The sequence below is a fragment of the Leucopleurus acutus genome (assembly GCF_964270905.1).
Source record: "Leucopleurus acutus genome assembly, chromosome: 3".
NCBI lineage: Eukaryota > Metazoa > Chordata > Mammalia > Artiodactyla > Delphinidae > Leucopleurus > Leucopleurus acutus.
Genome location: NC_139145.1, coordinates 109,910,934 through 109,930,097, shown reverse-complemented (window position 1 = coordinate 109,930,097; position 19,164 = coordinate 109,910,934). Strand labels below are relative to the sequence as shown.

The following is a 19,164-nucleotide window of genomic DNA, read 5'->3' as shown; positions in this document are numbered from 1 at the left end:
AGGGATGAGCTCTGATCAATGGAAAAAAAGCTTCACTTGCTACAGGAAGATATGCCAAGCCAGGAAAAATTTTTTTTGTTCAAATATCACTAGAATTATATATTAAGAACATTATATATTCAAGTAGTTCAGCCCATGCAGAAAACTTCCAAAGGAACATGTATGGCATAAATCTTACATTGTATTTGATTTTACAATTCAGTAGGTGTTTGTAAACACAAAAGACCACGAATAGCCAAAGCAATCTTGAGAAAGAAAAACGGAGCTGGAGTAATAGGCTCCCTGACTTCAGACTATACTGCAAAGCTATAGTCATCAAAACAGTATGGTACTGACACGACAACAGAAATATAGATCAATGGAACAGGATAGAAAGTCCAGAGGTAAACCCACACACTTATGGTTACCTAATCTATGACAAAGGAGGCAAGAATGTACAATGGAGAAAAAACAGTCTCTTCAGTAAGTGGTGCTGGGAAAACTGGACAGCCACATGTAAAAGAATGAAATTAGAACACACCCTAACACCATACACAAAAATAAACTCAAAATGGATTAAAGACCTAAATGTAAGGCCAATACTATAAAACTCTTAGAAGAAAACAGGTAGAACACTCTCTGACATAAATTGCAGCAAGATCTTTTTTGATCCACTTCCTAGAATAATGAAAATAAAAACAAAAATAAACAAATGGGACCTAATTAAACTTAGAAGTTTTTGCACAGCAAAGGAAACCATAAAAAAAAAAAATGAAGACAGCCCACAGAATGGGAGAAAATATTTACAAACGCAGCAACCAACAAGGGATTAATCTCCAAAATATACAAACAGCTCATGCAGCTCAGTATCAAAAGAAACAAACAACCCAATCAGAAAAGGCGCAGAAGATCTAAATAGACATTTCTCCAAAGAAGACATACTGATGGTTAAAAAGCACATGAAAAGATGCTAAACATCACTAATTATTAGAGAAATGCAAATCAAAACTACAATGAGCTGTCACCTCACACTGGTCAGAATGGCCATCATCAAAAAAATCTACAAACAAATGCTGGAGAGGGTGTGGTAAAAAGGGAATCCTCGTACACTGTTGGTGGGAATGCAAACTGGTGCAGCCACTATGGAGAACAGTATGGAGGTTCCTTAAAAAACTAAAAACAGGGCTTCCCTGGTGGCGCAGCGGTTGAGAGTCCGCCTGCCGATGCAGGCGACATGGGTTCGGGAGGATCCCACGTGCCGCGGAGCGCCTGGGCCCGTGAGCCATGGCCGCTGAGCCTGCGCGTCCGGAGCCTGTGCTCCGCAACGGGAGAGGCCACAACAGTGAGAGGCCCGCGTACAGCAAAAAACAAAAACAAAAACAAAAACAAAAAAACTAAAAACAGAGCTACTGTATGATCCAGTAATCCCACTCCTGGGCATATATCCAGAGAAAACCACAGTTCAAAAAGATACATGCACCCAGTGTTCATTGCAGTGCTATTTACAGTAGCCAAGACATGGAAGCAACCTAAATGTCCATCAACAGAGGAATGGATAAAGAAGATGTGGTACATATATACAATGGAATATTACTCATTCATAAAAACGAACAAAATAATGCCATTTGCAGCAACATGGTTGAGTGAAGTAAGTCAGACAGAGAAAGACAAATATCATATGATACTGCTTATATGTGGAATCTAAAAAAAAAGCTGCAAATGAACTTATCTACAAAACAGAAATAGAGTTACAGATGTTGAAAATAAACTTATGGTTACTGGGGGTAAGTGGGGGAGGGATAAATTGGAAGACTGGGATTGACACATACATACTACTATATATAAAATAGAAAACTAATAAGAAGCTACTGTATAGCACAGGGAACTCTACTCAATACTTTGTAATGGCCTACATAGGAAAAGCATCTAAAAAAGAGTGAATATATGTATATATATAACAGATTCACTTTGTTGTATACCTGAAACTAACACAACATTGTAAATCAACTATACCCCAATAAAAATTTTAAAAGTAAATAAATGGGGCTTCCTGGTGGCGCAGTGGTTGAGAGTCCGCCTGCCAATGCATGGGACACCGGTTCGTGCCCCGGTCCGGGAAGATCCCACATGTCGCAGAGCGGCTGGGCCCATGAGCCATGGCCACTGAGCCTGCGCGTCTGGAGCCTGTGCTCCGCAACGGGAGAGGCCACAGCAGTGAGAGGCCCTCGTACCACAGACACACAAAAAATAAATAAATAAATGTTTGTAAAAACATACATTTGTGAAGAATTTTGTTAATTCTTTTGAAAACTACATTGTCAAGGACAGAATCATTGTGTCTATTAGAAATATGGGTACAATTTATGAGGCCCAAATTTTGACTGTGGGGCAGGAACTGTTTCGGTCTTAAATTGATCATCACCAGATTGAAGAAGAAATACCTTGCTTTGTGCAGAGCATGGTATATAGTAGACTAGAGGGCAGTCATTATAAAGTTGCTATTTGATTTACTGTGCTTGAAAAGGAAATCACAAATAATGATTGTGATCCTGATGGTCATGACGACTAATGATGAATATAGCTTTCTTTGAGCACCTACTAGTGCCAGGCACCCTTAGAAGCACTTAACGCATTTAATCAGCAAATAACCTTAACCAATGGGATAAATGCTGAGATGAGTTTATTTCCCTCCTAATCTCAGGCATTCATAAATGGACCACTGCCGATAAGATATTAGAGTTGGGTAAAATATTCCAGGGCTTTTTGGAGAAGGTCAACCTTGACTGAACACCTGAGAGGTGGCTGGTTTTTCGGGAAAAGCACACTCATCTAGCTCGGGTGGATATTAAGGCAGGAGCTTGGTTGTGGCCACCTTATAGCAGATGTAGCAAAGCTCCACTGGGACTTGAGTTCCACTGGTTTCTTTAGTTCTCCTTTTACTCTGATCATCCACCTTATAATAGAAAACTCAGGCTGTTCCCCAAAAAGGCACTATGGCCTATCTTGAGTATGTATGGAAACTTGTGTGGTGTGTTTTGAGTTATTAGATTGATCGGAAGGGAGTAGTCACTGGCAGTGAGTGGCTGGAAGAGTGAGGGATGTTAAGTGCCCTGAAAGGTGAGATAATCCCACACAGTAAAGAATCATTTTATCCAGAATGCGCATGGCTCTTCTTGAAATGCAGTGCAGGTGATTCAGGTCCGCACCAAGAGATAGCCAGGGTGGCTTTATAGTGGCAGACCTGGAATCGAGGATGGTACAGTGGGCAGGAATTCTTAGAATCAAATCTGGAATACTTGTTTCCAAGTTTTTTGGAAATTGTTAGACTCCAGTGAGAATATGCTAATATTATGGCACGTGAGTTTGTTACACAATTTTTGCATAATGCACCTTTGCTGTGGAAACTTCAGAAGTAGAAAGAAAAAGGATAACCCCTTTATGTTATGAGTTTGTTAGTATATATCTTTTATGTTATGAGTATGTTAGTGTATATCCTTCCAGGCTTTACTATGCGTATTAATAAATTGCACAAAGATGAGATCATAAAGACAACACACAATTTTTTAAATCGCCATTTTTGAGTATTTGCATGGAAGGGAATAAGTTTCATAGCCTCAGATAAATACTATATGCTTGTAAATTTTTGATGTTTTTAAAAAATTGTGTATGGGAAGAGACATAAATATTTAGATTTCAAGCAGCAGTAAGCTTTAGTGATATTTTAAGTATTTTATTTATCTTTGCTTTATTCTAAACAAGATTGGAAGTGGTTCATTTACATTACATGTCAACATTGACTTGTGAAGTAGTGCTTTGGTCAGTAAGATAAGGGCATTTCTGCAGACCACTGTCACAGGGATAGCTTTCTTCCACAGACTCTCTAAGGCATTAGGCAGCAGTCTGTAGATACTGTTATTCTGTCTATTGCTTTGAGAATTTCTAAGTTTCCAAAGTTCATCCTGAGCAGTGCTCTCCTATCAAACCCTCCAGGCCCTGATGCCTGAACTTTCCTCCAATGACCCTTTAATAGGGAGCCAGTTCTCAAGGGATTTGTCATCCTTCAACAATTTCTTCTATCTTTTTGGTGGCAGGTAACTGTTATATTGTTAGTGCAGTTAATTTGTTATTAACTGTTAGTTAATTTGTTTTTTTCTTTAGAATTTAGAATTTTTCTTCTGGGTGGGGAGGATACAAAACAGAGCTTTATGCTTTCTTTCTGCACAGGCAGTATTCTGATAGAAAGCCTCCATGCCTTGAGGCACCAGTCTTTCTTTTGTTAGTCTAAAGCCAGGGAAGGAAGGGCCAGGTCCCACTCGCTCTGTGAATGCTAGACCGTTGGCCTCTGTGCTCTCTGGAGGGGCCAGGAAACTAAGGAAGCTGAAGAATGGCTAAAGGACATTTCAAGCTAATTTATTATTGAATTGTGTTGTTCAAGTCTTTCACTTGCCTCAAGGTGAGTTGCAGCTGACTCAGATAGCTCTGTCAGATTCATAGGCCAATTAGGAAATCACTTATAGCTTTATTAATGACAGTTCATACACCTTATATTTACTAGAATTGATGAATCAATTAATTAATTGATTCAGCAAGTGTTTAATTAAAATCTGTAATGATGACTTAATTTTTATCAAAAACCATGACCTTTTCACATACATAATGGAAAATATGATATAAAATTTAACAGTATTTTTTCCCTGAATGTTTGGATTATGAGTAATTTTCATTATCTTTCTTCCCTATTTTACCAGCATTGTGTTAGCTTGTTTTTTGTTTTGTTTTGTTTTGTTTTGGGTCTGAGGGCCCATGTTGTAATGTAAAGCTCACAGTGAGCATAGGTCTTTTTTCCTGAGATAACTAAATCTCAGAAGCCACTGGCTTCAATGTGCAGTTTGAATTCTTGTCCCCAAAACGTTTTACACAATTATTGTTATAGCCCTTGGATTTTGGTACTTTAGATGGGAAAGAGTTTGATATTAGGATACATGTGGTTTAAAGTAATTTTTACAGAAGTGACAATAATAAGGCAGGCAGGCAGATAAATAGCTTATTACAACACATTTGCTAATATAATGGGAACTATTACTAGAAGAAAAAGAGCAAATCAAATGAATTAAATGTTTACATTTGAAGAATTTCTAAGTTTGATCAAATTCAAACCAATTATACTATTTTTTAAAATTATTTTTAATTGTGAACTATAAATATCAACCCAATCATGTATCAGTGGGATGGCTTTGATTTTTTCCTCCTAAGTCTGTTAAGACCGGTGTTTCTCAACCCTGGCTACTTGTTAGAATTAACCAGGGGTCTGTGGGGGAAGGTTTAAACGATCCTGATGTCCAGGTTATACCCTTGAGCATGATCTATGGAGAAGAGACCCAGACCTCAAAGTTTTCCTGAAACTCCCTAGCTGATTCTAATATGCTTACAACTGCTTTGATAGATTATTGAATTTTTATGTATATTGAACTGAAAGATTGGCTTTTAAAAAACATTTTTTTCAATTAGAAAAGCAGAATTTGCTTCTCAGCCGCTTGAAATTTGGCTCCTATCACAGGAATAAGTATCTTCCCATGGAGCAAGGATGTTCAATTTGGCAGACCTCAAGTACAGGGAGAGCCACAAAGGACTGTATTTATCTTTCCCCTGGGCTCACAGCAGTCATTACACGCAAATATGTTTATTTATCAGAATTATAAATGAGTGGTTCTGCAGTTCTGTTTCAGATTCACATGCAAGATTCTCAGTATCTTCAAAGAAGGGCCTTTCAAAGACTAAAACCTCAAACTCCCTTGCTTTTTATCTTTTTCTGCTCTCTACATATATATGAGTTTTGGCAGGCAAGATTTTCATTGACTAAAATCAAAGGGAGAAACATTAAAAAAAAATTTAAAACAACAACAGAAGAATCCCAGATATTTCAAGCAGGATGAAGAGCTAGCAATCAGGCTCCTTCCTTAGAAAGAAAAATATGGGAATACAGTATTCTTAGAATTCTATCCCCATCCAAGAATCTTACATTTGTTGATCAAACCAATAGTTTCTTTGTTAGAAAACGAAGAATCTAAGCTTTCTCTCCACCTTGGGAATACTCTCCTGAATAAACGGACCTCAGGCTGTAGTCAGATACCAACTGAATGAAAGAGCCATCTTTTAGTAGCTGAGGCATGTGAAACTGGACAACCCCAGTGAACAAAGATAAGCTGAGAAGGAAAATTGTTTGATTTCAGAAAAGACATGGAGTTACCCTCTGGGCTGACCCAAGTTGTCTCAGATGATGAGTGGCTATGGAGGTGACAAAACTTTATTGGCCTGAAAGAAATATAGAGAAAATAAATAAGCTTCGTTTGCTCTTAGTGAAAAAAAAAAAAAAATGTGTGTGCAGTGAATTTCCTCCTTAAGATTGGAGCGAGTAGCCTGCTGTCAGTTTCCTAAATATATCACCTATAGAGAGGCAAAGACTTCAGAGCCATCTTAAGCTCTGCCCCTAAATAATCCTAAATGAAGGGCCCAAGAAATCATACTACCCAATAATGCTTTAATGTAACGCTTGAGTTTTTTTGTGTTTGTTTTTTTTTTTGCGGTACGCGGGCCTCTCACTGTTGTGGCCTCTCCCGTTGTGGAGCACAGGCTCCGGACGCGCAGGCCCAGCGGCCACGGCTCATGGGCCCAGACGCTCCGCGGCATGTGGGATCTTCCTGGACCAGGGCACAAACCCGCGCCCCCCGCATCGGCAGGCGGACCCCCAACCACTGCGCCACCCGGGAAGCCCGAGTTTTTTTTTTTTAAACTATCCTTGCATATCTGACCATCCTGGACAGGGTCGCTTCTACTCAATAGTCTTAGTATTAAGCCTTGTCACTTGGTAGGGAACCAAGGCCATCACATCTGAACAGTGAACTTGTTTTTATTTAAGCACTATGAAAACCCATAGGACCCTTCAATATTAGTACCAAGCAGGTTTGTATATGACCTAGCCTTAATAATACAAGAGATTTTCTGGAAAAGTGAAGGTGATATCTTTCATCTGTGTGAGAACTTAAACACTAAAAGAAGATGATTTAATTTCATGTTATCCTTGGACTTTCTTCTCCAAGGTTGTTCAGTGTATTCCAAATAAGTATGGGCGATATTTTAAAGTACATTTTTCTGTTTGAATGTCAGTGACCCAAATTGTTTTAGGTGTGCTTGCATTCAAGTCATTGCATCAGCAAGAGATTCCTACACCCAAGAAACCATTTTTAAATACCAGGAATATCCAGAAACTGTGTTCCACGTTGAAAATTCAGGAAGGAATGGAAATACTGAAAAATATGTTCCTTGTTATTGGATTGTAAAGTGCTAGAGAGAAAGACTTTAGTAAGAAAATTAAAACCTTTCTTTTTTAATTCAGTACTACTAATTAAAGTCATACAGTATCTCAAGTATGTAAATCTAATCAGTGACACCACAGATTCCTGGGATTGCTGACCTGATGAACAAAATAAATTGTACTTTGACTCATGTAAAAAGCCAGTAGATTTGGGGATAGTACTGTTACTGATTTAACAACAACACAGGTGTACTCCTTTCTGTTGTTGTTGTTAACTTTACAAAATATAGGAAATGGGAATTCAGTTGTGTTTACAATTTGAACTCAAATGTATCAGAACAAGGATGGGTTGAATGTCTTTTCTTGAAATAATGTATTTATAGAGTTTGACACAAAGAAAAGTAGCTAAGATTCTATAACTCAGAAGAATCAAGAGATACTGCAGTAACACAAAATTGACTTTTAATGTTTGTTTACCAGTTCATTTTATCTTACAGAAAATGAAAACATTTTTTTTTTTTTTGTAATACAGATTGGTTCTTCTCAGATTTGTACTCGGCAGGTATTAAATGCCTTGAAATACTGACTTCCTTTTAATCAGGTGGCGCAATGACTTTTGTATTTTTCATTTCTCTCGTTGTACATCATTGCTGTGCTGGCAGTAGTGAGCTATGATACAGTTAACTTCTCAACACAACTGTGTCAGTTATCCATCGATCATTCTTGATGCATTCTATGCTGAGAATGGATGGGTAATTCCCTTTTCATCCTTCCCTCTTTAGTAGTCAGCTACTCCTTGAGACCACCATATTCTTTGGAGCATTGAAATCAAGAAACCCAGTATGGCTGCCCGCAACCAAATTGGAATCTCCTTTGAGACTACTTCTAATTGCCAAAATAATAAGTGACTATATTATTGCATAAAATAAAACTTTAACAGGTACCGGCCCCCTTTCTATGAGAGAAAGTTTAAATTTACAAATACCATATTTGACTAGAAATTACTGTGATAAAATATGGCAGCAGTCATTAAAAGATGGCTTCCAGTGTTAACATGACTAACTTGTTTTTATTCTTATACTGTCTTTTATATGAATCATTTCTTTTTGTTTAGGTTTTCCAATGTAGGTGAGTCAGTGAAATGTGCAGATATACTTTGTTCCTTAAATGGGCCAAGTGTTAATTATGGACAAAATGATCAAAAGCTTTCCTAACCCAGACTCCCATCTCATCCCTCTGATACTCTTGGTACCCAAGTCTGAGGAGCAATTTTCTGAATTAACCAGTGTTGTACCGACTTTCTGTTAGGAATTGTGTTAGGATAACCTTTCTTTCTCGGACATTCTCAGTGAGATACCTTGAGGAATGAAGTAGGAAAATAGACATTTGGTGGAAAATGGCAAAATAAGAACATTAAAGAGAAACTCTTATTCAAGGAGGAGTCCAGAAAGGTATGGGAACTCTGATCCTTTGGGGGAAGTCAGAAGAAGATAAAAATTCTGCCCAGCAGTATTCATTCTTTTAAGACATATATATATATATTTTTACAAGCATGGAAAAATGGTGTGCAGTCAGTATAGATTTTAATCAACTAACAGTCACTCCAGAGATTTTGATCAGCACCAATACTAGTAAGTATTCAAAAGTTAAGAAATGCTACTATGCTTAATATTATAAAGGTAGAGTTCTGCAGCAATAACTGAAAATTATATATCTGCTTCAATAGAAATTTGTGTCCACTTGCAATTCCAATAAGATTTTTGTAACGTGGGTAATAATCACTCAAGTATGGGTTTCCTCCAATGAGCTAACCCCCATATTTGAGGTACTAGAGTCACTATTTTGGAGATAGTCCCTCTTTGAATAACATATTCATCTTATCCTAGACCATTCAGGTATTTTTAATTTAGAAGTTTGAGTTCTATTTGTATTAGCAGTGTTTGAGTTAAACCTCACAATCTCTTTGGATTTATATTTTTTGTACAATTTGCATATCCAACCTAATGTAAAAATGTGCATGCATACATTCTCATCTTTTAATATGAAAGCATCTGAAAATTTCCAGATATGCTTTTGGTGGAAGAAATGATCTACTTTTATTTATAATATTCTGCCTAGATAATGTATGCATATAGTTATGATTTCATGGAATTCCAATTGTTCTATACCTTCCACACACATAATTCTACATTTATAGAGTAAATTTATTAGAATTATTACAGAGCTTTGAATGCAACCACAATCAATTCAGGAAACAGATTTATTTACTCATGTTCATGGGAGGAAAATCTACATAAAAACATTCATGAAAGCATACGAGCTATGTCATACTTGGATTATTATACTAAATCCCATTTATTAGAACTCATTGTGAAACAATGGGAAACCATGAAATGTAATTTGAATACAAATATTGGTCCCTGTGGGGTCTCAACAGTCATAAAAATATAGGAAAACCGAGCTTTATTTAAGATTGGAGCTGCTAACAGGGAAAATTGTTTTCCTGAAGCTGTTCTTACCCTTTCGTTTAAAGCCCTGAAGATTTTAGTGTAAACTCTTTGATGACAGCTTCAGCATTTCATTTAAGCCTAATGATGATCAGCAAGAAAAGTGACATCACTGACCACATTTTCTATATGGAGAAAGGTTTAAGACTACTTTGTTGACTTTTTTCCCCAAACACAGGCACCATTTGGGCTTTCTAGTATATAAACAAATAGGAATAATAAGAATTTTTAAAGTTGGGTTCTTACTTCTTGGTTAGACAAGTATAGTAATTCCTTCCTTTTATGATTTAAATTTTTGTCATGTCATGTAAATAAAGAAATATTAAATATTTTAAAGTTATTTTTATAGGACAATAACATTTCGTAGGCTAACATAAAATCAAGCTGCTAAATTTTACAATTTTTCTGTCCAGCAGTTTATCTATGTAACTGCCCTGAGTAGATGCTAAATGCTGCTTAGCAAACGGCCCTTAGAATTTAAATATAACTCAGTAAAGCTACTCAAAAGATAAAACAATTCTTCTCAGGCGTGTGTAATTTTAACTAGAAGAAGGTAGGAGTCTCATTGGTTAAATATTACTTGCTTATTTTAGTTTCATACTTCATATAAATGGGATTATTAAGGGGTTTTAACTGTGCTTGTTATTATACATTGGAGTCCATATGAATTTTTTTTTTTTTGGTCAAAAAGGCAGGATTTTAAAGAGTAAAATAATTCTGTCTATTGGAGCTTTGAAATATTTTAGAAAAGTGTAGATTGTTCCCTTGTGAAACTGAGTTTTGTGCAGCCTCTCAGAATCTCAGTTTATGTAAAGAAGCCTGTATTTCACATCTGTTGCTCTAATCTGTTTATTGTAGTGCATTTCAAAATTGTACAAATGTGTAAAATTTGTGCTTGTGGCAGCTGCTACTCTGAGTAGCTTTACTTTCCTTAATTTAATCCTAGCAATCCTTAAGCTATTGCATGCCCCGATCATGAAAGGATACTCCGTTGAGATGATGTAGCCTAAACGGTTTGCCTCTAAAGCCTCCTTATGTAGTGCTTCCCTTAAAATTATATTAATTTATAATATATATTGAATGATAGCTTTACAAAAACAAATTAATGAATTGGTCTTTATGAAAATGACTTTACAGTAAGTAAAAAAGGGTTATCACAGTTTTGGTAACTTGCATGAGTTCATACTGAAAAAAAAAAACCTTTCACATGTTCTTAATGACTTTAAAACTGACGTGCTCTAGGGGCACGCTCAGTTGTATGCTCTGAAGCAGTAGACACCATACAGCTTATGCTTTTTATCTGGGAAACCCACGAAGCGCACTGCAGCCTCAATAGGACTGCAGCGCCTTCTTGGCCTAGAGATGGGGTAGCGGACACTGCCGTCCGCCATCCAGCCTGCATCGCAACGGTCATATCCCAGAAGTTTCCAGGCAGCGAATATCTGGCCCACTTTAGCAATCTGAGCACCATCATTGAGACAGGCCTGCACCGCTTCGTCGTAGGTCAGCTTGGTGGGGTGAATCAGGTAGTAAAATCGGCCTGTGGAGAAAAGGAGAGAGGGTCAGTGGGCCTGTCTGTGGCTCAGCCCCACAGAGGTGGAAGGAGCCCTAAATAGAAGTGTTTCTCAATGAAGGGGGATATAGAGCAGCGTCTGTAAAGGTTCTGAAACACAGGCTTGTCAGTTAAATGTAGTGCCCCTAGGTTGCTCTCCATTAAATTAGTTTTTTCCTTGCCCCTTAATGTCAGACATGCCCTTTTAGAGCTGTAAAAAAGAAAAGGGAAATGACAGGTCCCTTTTAGCTAATTAGTGGCAAAAAGGGCCCTTCTGTGGCACTAGAGAAGACAGAATTCCATGTTAAAAGCAAGAGCTATTTAAATTCTAGCTGTAGCAAGACTGAAGCCCAGCACAAGTTTCTAGAGAGGCAAAATTTGAATGTGAAAGGATCAAAAAACATTCCTGACAGAAAAGTCCATTTAAAAATAATCAAAAGCCCTCAAGTCCTTTTCATTACAGGTATCAATAAGACATTATTCTTATTCAAAGACTACAGTATGAAAATGCAAAACATACAGGAAGTCACTTGCCATAAATAATATGGACTCAGAATGCGAACTCAGTCTGTTCACTCACTAGCAAAGGGGATGAAGTTAGTTATTTTTTTCAATTTCCCTCTGTGGGAGCTCTGACACCTAACCATTTCTTGATTTTATAAGAAAGAGCAAGTTAGTCTCAACCACTAATTCAATTGTGTTAATTACTGAGATTCCTTCAATTTGTATCAAATATGCATGAAATGTATAAAATATGACATCAACTGACTAAAGTGATACCCATCAGTGCAAGATTTTCTCAGACTTTTAGTTTCCGGCAGAATAGAATCAGACTGTCTAACCTGATTACACATTGTAATGTGATACCCTCCTGCCTCTCTTTAAATACAGATGATTGAAGTCTAAATTAATGCTTGCCTGTTCTTTCTAGACTAAGAGGATATGATTTGGAGAAAGGGCAGCCGTCACGGGAACATTAATAAGAGGGTTAGTTCTATCATCTGTAGCTGAGGCCGGCAAACTACAGCGCACGGGTCCAGTGAGGTTTTATTAGAACACAGTCACACCCATCTGTTTAATATTGTTCACGGCGGCTTTTGTGTTATAACATACAAAGCTACATGGAGTGGTTGCAACAGAGACCATATGGCCCACAAAGCCAAAAATATTCACTGTCTGACCCTTTACAGAAAGTTTGTTGATCCCTGATCCCTTGCTGTTTTCGCCAAAGCATGTCACCAGGCACCTGAAATATAAAATAATGGGGCCAGGGCCGCACGCGTGATTTAATGCTTTACTGTGTCATCTTAAAATTCTTAATAATTGTTTAACAAGAAGCCCACGTTTTCATTGTGCACTGGGCCCTACATGTTACGTCACTGGTTCTGGAAGGAGCAAGATAGGGTTGGGAGCTGTGTCACATTCAATGAGCCAGTCATCAACACTGATACAACCTGGATCTCTCACTTCTGCTTTCACCTCCAATGTTATTTCTACTCAATTTTCTTGCAAAGGTCTCTTTATGCTGAGCCCTCTCTTTATCAGAGAGATAATGCTCTCTCTTTATCCTAAGCTTTGCTGATCATCTATGAATAAATTGACATTGTAATTTAGAGAAGAAGACCGTGACACAGATGCCATCCTTACTTCAGTGGAGAGGTCTCTATCCGATGGAAGGCACACAGTGGCAGCATCATCTTTGGCAGTAAGAAAAAGACTCCATACAACATGGTAGTTAAACTATTTCATAATAACAGTTGGATGCAATAAAACCAAAGAATCATGGAAATATGTACTTTTGCTTGATGTCTTTGGATTTTAAAAAATTATGACATTAAAGAATTTCTTGTATCTGGAGCAACACTTCAAAGCTTTTTTTCTTTTTTTTTTAAGTAGATAAGATTAAAAGTTTAAGTCACATCATAGTATGTATTGGTCTCTGGGATAGGAAACAAGGCAGTATGGTTAATATCTTACCATTGAAGTTGGATGTAAAACAGAAGACATCATATCTGCTTTTATCTTTGTCCCAAAACCCATAGTTCCTGACGCCGGGCACTGTGTTCTGGCCTCCGCAGGGTTCTCTGGGTTTTGTGATGGGATACTGTACAGACCCATCACTGAGCCAGCCAGCATTGCACCAGTCCAGCCCACCCCTCCAGGCATCGTACAGCTGGTCAAAGGAGGCGATCACAGCATCCTGGTCCAGACAAGCCTGCTGTGCCTCGTGAAAATTGAGATTGTAGCGCCCCAGTCGTGGAAAATAAGGAAATACCACACCTGTCCAAAGGAGAAGGCAAGGAATCGTTAGCGGCACAAATCCCACTTGAGTGGGGAAAAACCTAACAGAGTCTCCATCAGATGAAGAAGCAGTTTTTGTTCAACTTGCAGTGTTTTCTCATAGTCCCATTTCCCTTCAAACAACCTCTCAGCTCTGAGCGTCTCACAGTTAGCTCTTTGGTCTGGTAACTTCAGTGATTTACCTCTAAGAGTTCAGCTCAGTCCTCACAATTCTCCTTTCCGAAACGATTCGTCTGCAGATTATAGTTTCCAAATAGCGCTCCCTGAGAACTTACCTATTGCATATCTGACAACAACATAATTAAGCGGTCTTATTTCATATTAATAAGGTAACTTTTTACAGTGAGGCACTTCCGTAAAAAACATCGTGGCTCTCTTATCTGTTTCAACTTTTAGTGTAGTTCTTAATCTTATTTAATTCTGTCCTTGAACAATGTGACTAAAATAAGAGCTTTCGTTTTTAAAATGTTTCCATTACTATTTTTCGGTTTCTGTATTCATGTATTGCAAACTGAAACTAAGCTTTTAAAAACATTTTTATTGCAAATAGGAAAAAAAAAAAAGCTTCCAGAAGCTTGTCCTGTACAAAGTAGGTACAAAATAGACATCTGTCAAAGTTATTGCCAAAGAATTAAATATTTTAGAGGACAAAAACCCTTAGTATATGTAAACACTGTGACTTGGCACTTGACTTTGGGAAGATGCGACAGCTTTCCAAAAGCATTTCTTTCCGTCAGATAATCATGGGAGATGTCTGAGCTGTTTCACAACTTTCTGCACAGTTTCTTTAAAGGGTAAGGATTGCATCATAAGAAAGCAAAGTTAGATCATTTGTTGGACTCTATGAAGGACCACTATCAAAATGTCTCCCCCATGGTTGCTAAAAGACAATTTCAAGTGATTATTCAAGGCTTTGCCTTGAATTTTTAAATATAATTAAAAATAATTCATATTTGAGTGTGTGGAATGTAAAAAACTGTCTGCTGACGCAGTAATTTGGTGGATTATACCAAATGTGCTATTGTATGAGACTGCAGACCCTATACAAGATGGCTGCACAGTCCACGAACAGTGTAACCAGTACACAGGAAATGTATTCTTTTAGAAATTGTCCTGGAAGACTCTACAAGGAGAAATTTCAGTAGCCTAAATCAAGTCACATCCACTGAAAGTCTCTGCTGGACATGTTTGTCCCTGTAGGGCAGTCCAGCTGGCACCATCCACTAGAGGCAGAGATCCAGGAAGGCTTCCTGATCTCATCCTGCCTTCTCAGGTTCTTGGCTGAAGGATCTGTAAGCTGAATCGGAGCCAAAAGTAAGGAGGAAAAGACTCCCTTCGTTGCCTTTGCCCCCTGCAGCAGTGGGCGGAATGGAGGTGGGGAAGGCCTGAAGATGACTCCTTCTAAGAAGGGCTGTGACCAGGCAGCCAGCTAAGACTCAGTCAGCACTGGGAAGGAGCTGCTCTGGTGCTCTCCGTCCCCTCATGCCTTCCATCCTCTTTCTCAGTAACCCCAGGAATGCCAGTGAAAAGGAAAATACTTAATTTATCCAGTAGAGGTTTCCTTGGCAGCTAGACCTTAAGTGAGAGAAAATCTCAAAGTATTTAAACCAAAATTCAACCATTTAGGCTGAATTCCATTTCTCAATTAGCTCAAGATGGTAACAGTGGAGAATGTAGACTCTTTTAATTTATAATAATTTTAACGACCTAGACAACCTCTCAGTTTAAATTCACCAGACTGTGTTTGGTGGACTCCCATAGGCGTTGTGAAAATTTTTTCTTTAGTAATTTGTCCTTGATTAACCACTGAGTTATGTTTGATTCAGTTCCAAATCCAGTGTAATATATTTCTGAGTTCCTTTCACATTTAACATAATTTCATGCAATCATTACTCAAAGTCAAAGTGAAACCCTATATTAAAATTTTACTATTTTTCAATTGTAAGAATAAATGATCAACTTACAGTAACTCAAAAGATTTACTTAGCAGATTTTAATTAATGGTTGATGATGCTGGAAAGAACACATTCCAAGTAAATCAAGGTCAATTTCTGTGTCGCCACCAACATTTTAAAAGTTTCACTGTATTGTACACATTTGGTGCATACATTTCAACAATCAAATGTTTCGTGCAAGTGTGGGCATTTCTGGAACTGCATGTTTCTTAGCATTTTATTTATTTGCTCCTTTTACTTTCAGCTAGTTAAGATGTCAACATCTAAGACTATAATTACAGAAACCTTCTTGGCTCTGTGGAAAAAAGTGCAATTCCTACAGCTGAATTATGGAGCAAGTGGTGATTGCTTTCATCCGGCATTACAAAAATAAGAAAAGTTAAACTTTCATGGGTGAGAAAGAAGGGTATATGATTATTTTACAAATATGATTATTTTATACTTATATGTCAAAATATAATCAGAAGCTCTTTTCCATGAAGGGCTGGTATGCATCTCTAAAAAGGGGATTAATAAGGAAGATACCTCACATGGAAAAGAATAATATCAAATGATGTGGGTAGTTTAGTCAACTGAAATGTTTTAAAAACACATTCTTTAAGACTTACAATTGCACAGACCCGTTCATCCTAGTGGTTGGCAAATATCAATTTGTTGGATATATGAAAGGTTTTCATGCCATGGTACATATAAAAGCTTAAAGAAATTTCAGTAACTCCACAAAGTAAATATTTTTAGTAATAAAAAGGTAGAGACCATGCAGAACAATTTTACCTTCTTCAGTGCCTCTCAGAGTACCTTTCAGTGCTATGTACATACCTGAAATTAGCTTTCTATTTCTAAAAGTTCTCAGACTATATTTTTGTGTATTTGGCCCCATTTTCATCAATGGAAGACCAATACAGTGGAAGATTGGAAGCACAAATATGTTTATCATATTATCTATATGTTTATTGATTGTGCAAATGAATTCTGTATTGGGCTACTCATGAATGTCTAGTGACACTCTCCTTGTTATATTCATACAAGGCTTGTCTCTTGCTGGGTGTTGTTTCTAGCAGTGTAGGTAATTTGGTAGTAATCAGAGGGCTTTACCCTATCCAAGATGCTATATGAAAAAAAATTGTGTTTCCACAGCTAATTCCAACTCATAGTAGGTCAGTGTTTCAAAGGGTTTACTTTTTTTTTAATCAGTGTGATTTGAAAAACAGATCTTAAAACACAACTAAGAGCAAGGCATTGCACTCAGTACTCTAGGGTACCTTGAGTTTGGAGTGTGGCCTATTTCTGCAAAGAGTCTATGATTTGATACATATACTATGGATATATAAATTTGAATCCAAGACAGAATAAAATCTTATAAATACAAACCATACAATTTGGGCATCTTGAAGAAGAACGATATTTTTCTAATTGGGAAAATTCTTTGAAGCACATAGCATCTAATCTGGTATTAAAGGGCCAGTATGATTAAAGGCATTGTACAATTACAGTTGGAAAGGCAGCTTAATTATGACATTCAAAATGATACGCTTCCCTGGTTTTATTTATGCATGTTAGAAGATTGACAAGGAGCTTGGGTGAAACTGGCTGATTGGTAGATGGTCCGCTATAAGGATGTAATTGGTAATGGAAAAAGGTCAGGACCTGGAATAAGAGCTAGTAAATGATAACCACAAGGTATCTCTTGTGCTACATGTGGTTTATCATAGCCTTCAAACTCTTATGTATATAATTGCTGCACCTTGAGCATCTACCCGAGACTAGGTGGAAATTGTCAAGTCCCTACCATCCTCAGGTAGCAATCAAGGTTCCTCAGATCTTATTCTATAATTAAAATTTTGTAATTTTATTTTAAAATGAGTTCTTATCTCATGTTGAAGTATATATAGATAAAATAATGTCTTGAGATTTTCTTGAAAATTATTCATTGGGGGTGGGAGTAAATAAAGCAAGATAAAATAAGATTGGCTATATCATGACATTTTTTGAAGCTGGTGATATATAGAGATTCATTATACTAGTCTTTCTACTTTTCCGAGTGTTCGAAATTGGCTATAATAAAAAGTTAAAATTTTTTATCCCACCCTGTTGCCATGCTGAGCCTTAAACCAGTCAAGGCGGATGCTGTCTGTGGCATCTGTTATTCACATTTTGGCCTTTGAAGAGTTTCTCCCTCACACCTGTGATGCCCTCTTTCCCACTTTGTCATGCTCTCTACCCCTTGAAAGAACCAGGTGCACCTTTCATGGTCCAAATCAAACGTCTCTTCCTTTCCACCGCCTTCCATTGCATGCAGGCTTTTTTGTATTTGAAAGTATAAACCCATTGTATCAAACATTAACTCACCTATAAACTATTTACTGAGCACTTACTTTGTTTTGGCACTTGACTGCCTCAAGTAGATCCTATTTAGCAGGTGAAGACGGACAATTTGCAAATTTTACAAAACAAAATGTGATTAGAATTACAGTGGAAATCTGTAGACAGTGCTCTGAGAACATCATAGCTGGGGGTGGAAGGGGAGGGCTCAGGGTAGAGTTGATTTTTTCTTTTTTAAAAAATAAATTTATTTATTTATTTATTTTTGGCTGAGTTGGGTCTTTTTTGTTGCGTGCGGGCTTTCTCTAGTTGTGGCGAGGGGGGGCTACTCTTCGTTGAGGTGCGCGGGCTTCTCATTGCAGTGGCTTCTCTTTTTGCGGAGCAGAGGCTCTGAGCACACAGGCTTCAGTAGTTGCAGTGTATGGGCTCAGTAGTTGCGGCTCGTGGGCTCTTGAGCGCAGGCTCAGTAGTTGTGGCGCACGGGCTTAGTTGCTCCGCGGCATGTGGGATCTTCCCGGACCATGGCTCGAATCTGTGTCCCCTGCATTGGCAGGCGGATTCTTAACCACTGCGCCACCAGGGAAGTCCCTTTGATCTTATTCTTTTTTTTCCCGTACGCGGGCCTCTCACTGTTATGGCCTCTCCCGTTGCGGAGCACAGGCTCCAGACGCACAGGCTCAGCGGCCATGGCTCACGGGCCCAGCCGCTCCGCGGTATGTGGGATCCTCCCGGACCGGGGCACTAACCCGTGTCCCCTGCAACGGCAGGCGGACTCTCAACCACCGCGCCACCAGGGAAGCCCCTGATCTTATTCTTGAAGGAATATATTTTCTCCAGTTCAGAAATGAATTCATGTATATAATGTTAAATATGGAAATGTCAGTTATTTCAAGGCAGAGCCTCTGGGTAATGACTGCTTCTGCCCTTTTTATAGTACACAAGAAAGATGGAAAAACATTCTCTGCAGTTAGAATGGGCACACCAATTAATGAAGTATGACCGAAGGACAGTCCCTAAGTCATCTCCCAAATAACTTTGGGGCCTTTGAGAATCTTGAGAAAACTTCAGAAGAACTGAGACTGTCAAACACCACTGTCTCTCTGAAACCTGCATTTTTTCCCACCCCAGCAGAAACTTTCTCCTTCCTGCAAACTCCCAGATCATAGTAGATAAGAGCATGGACTTCATTCAGTGCCCTTGGTATCAAATTCTAGCCCTAGCTCTTACTCCTAGCCA

General features: G+C 38.1%; 1 protein-coding gene across 1 annotated transcript in view; it reads right to left on the bottom strand.

The window, feature by feature from the left end:
• Window positions 1–11,048: 11,048 nt before the first annotated feature.
• The window catches only part of HAPLN1 (hyaluronan and proteoglycan link protein 1), a gene marked incomplete at both ends in the record, with an annotated part of 30,939 nt that continues 22,823 nt past the window's right edge, over window positions 11,049–19,164 (bottom strand). Inside the window, 2 exons of the mRNA XM_082835131.1 lie at window positions 11,049–11,338; window positions 13,328–13,630. Of these exons, the coding sequence (XP_082691257.1) occupies window positions 11,049–11,338; window positions 13,328–13,630 (593 nt within the window). The remainder of the gene's footprint in view (window positions 11,339–13,327; window positions 13,631–19,164) is intronic.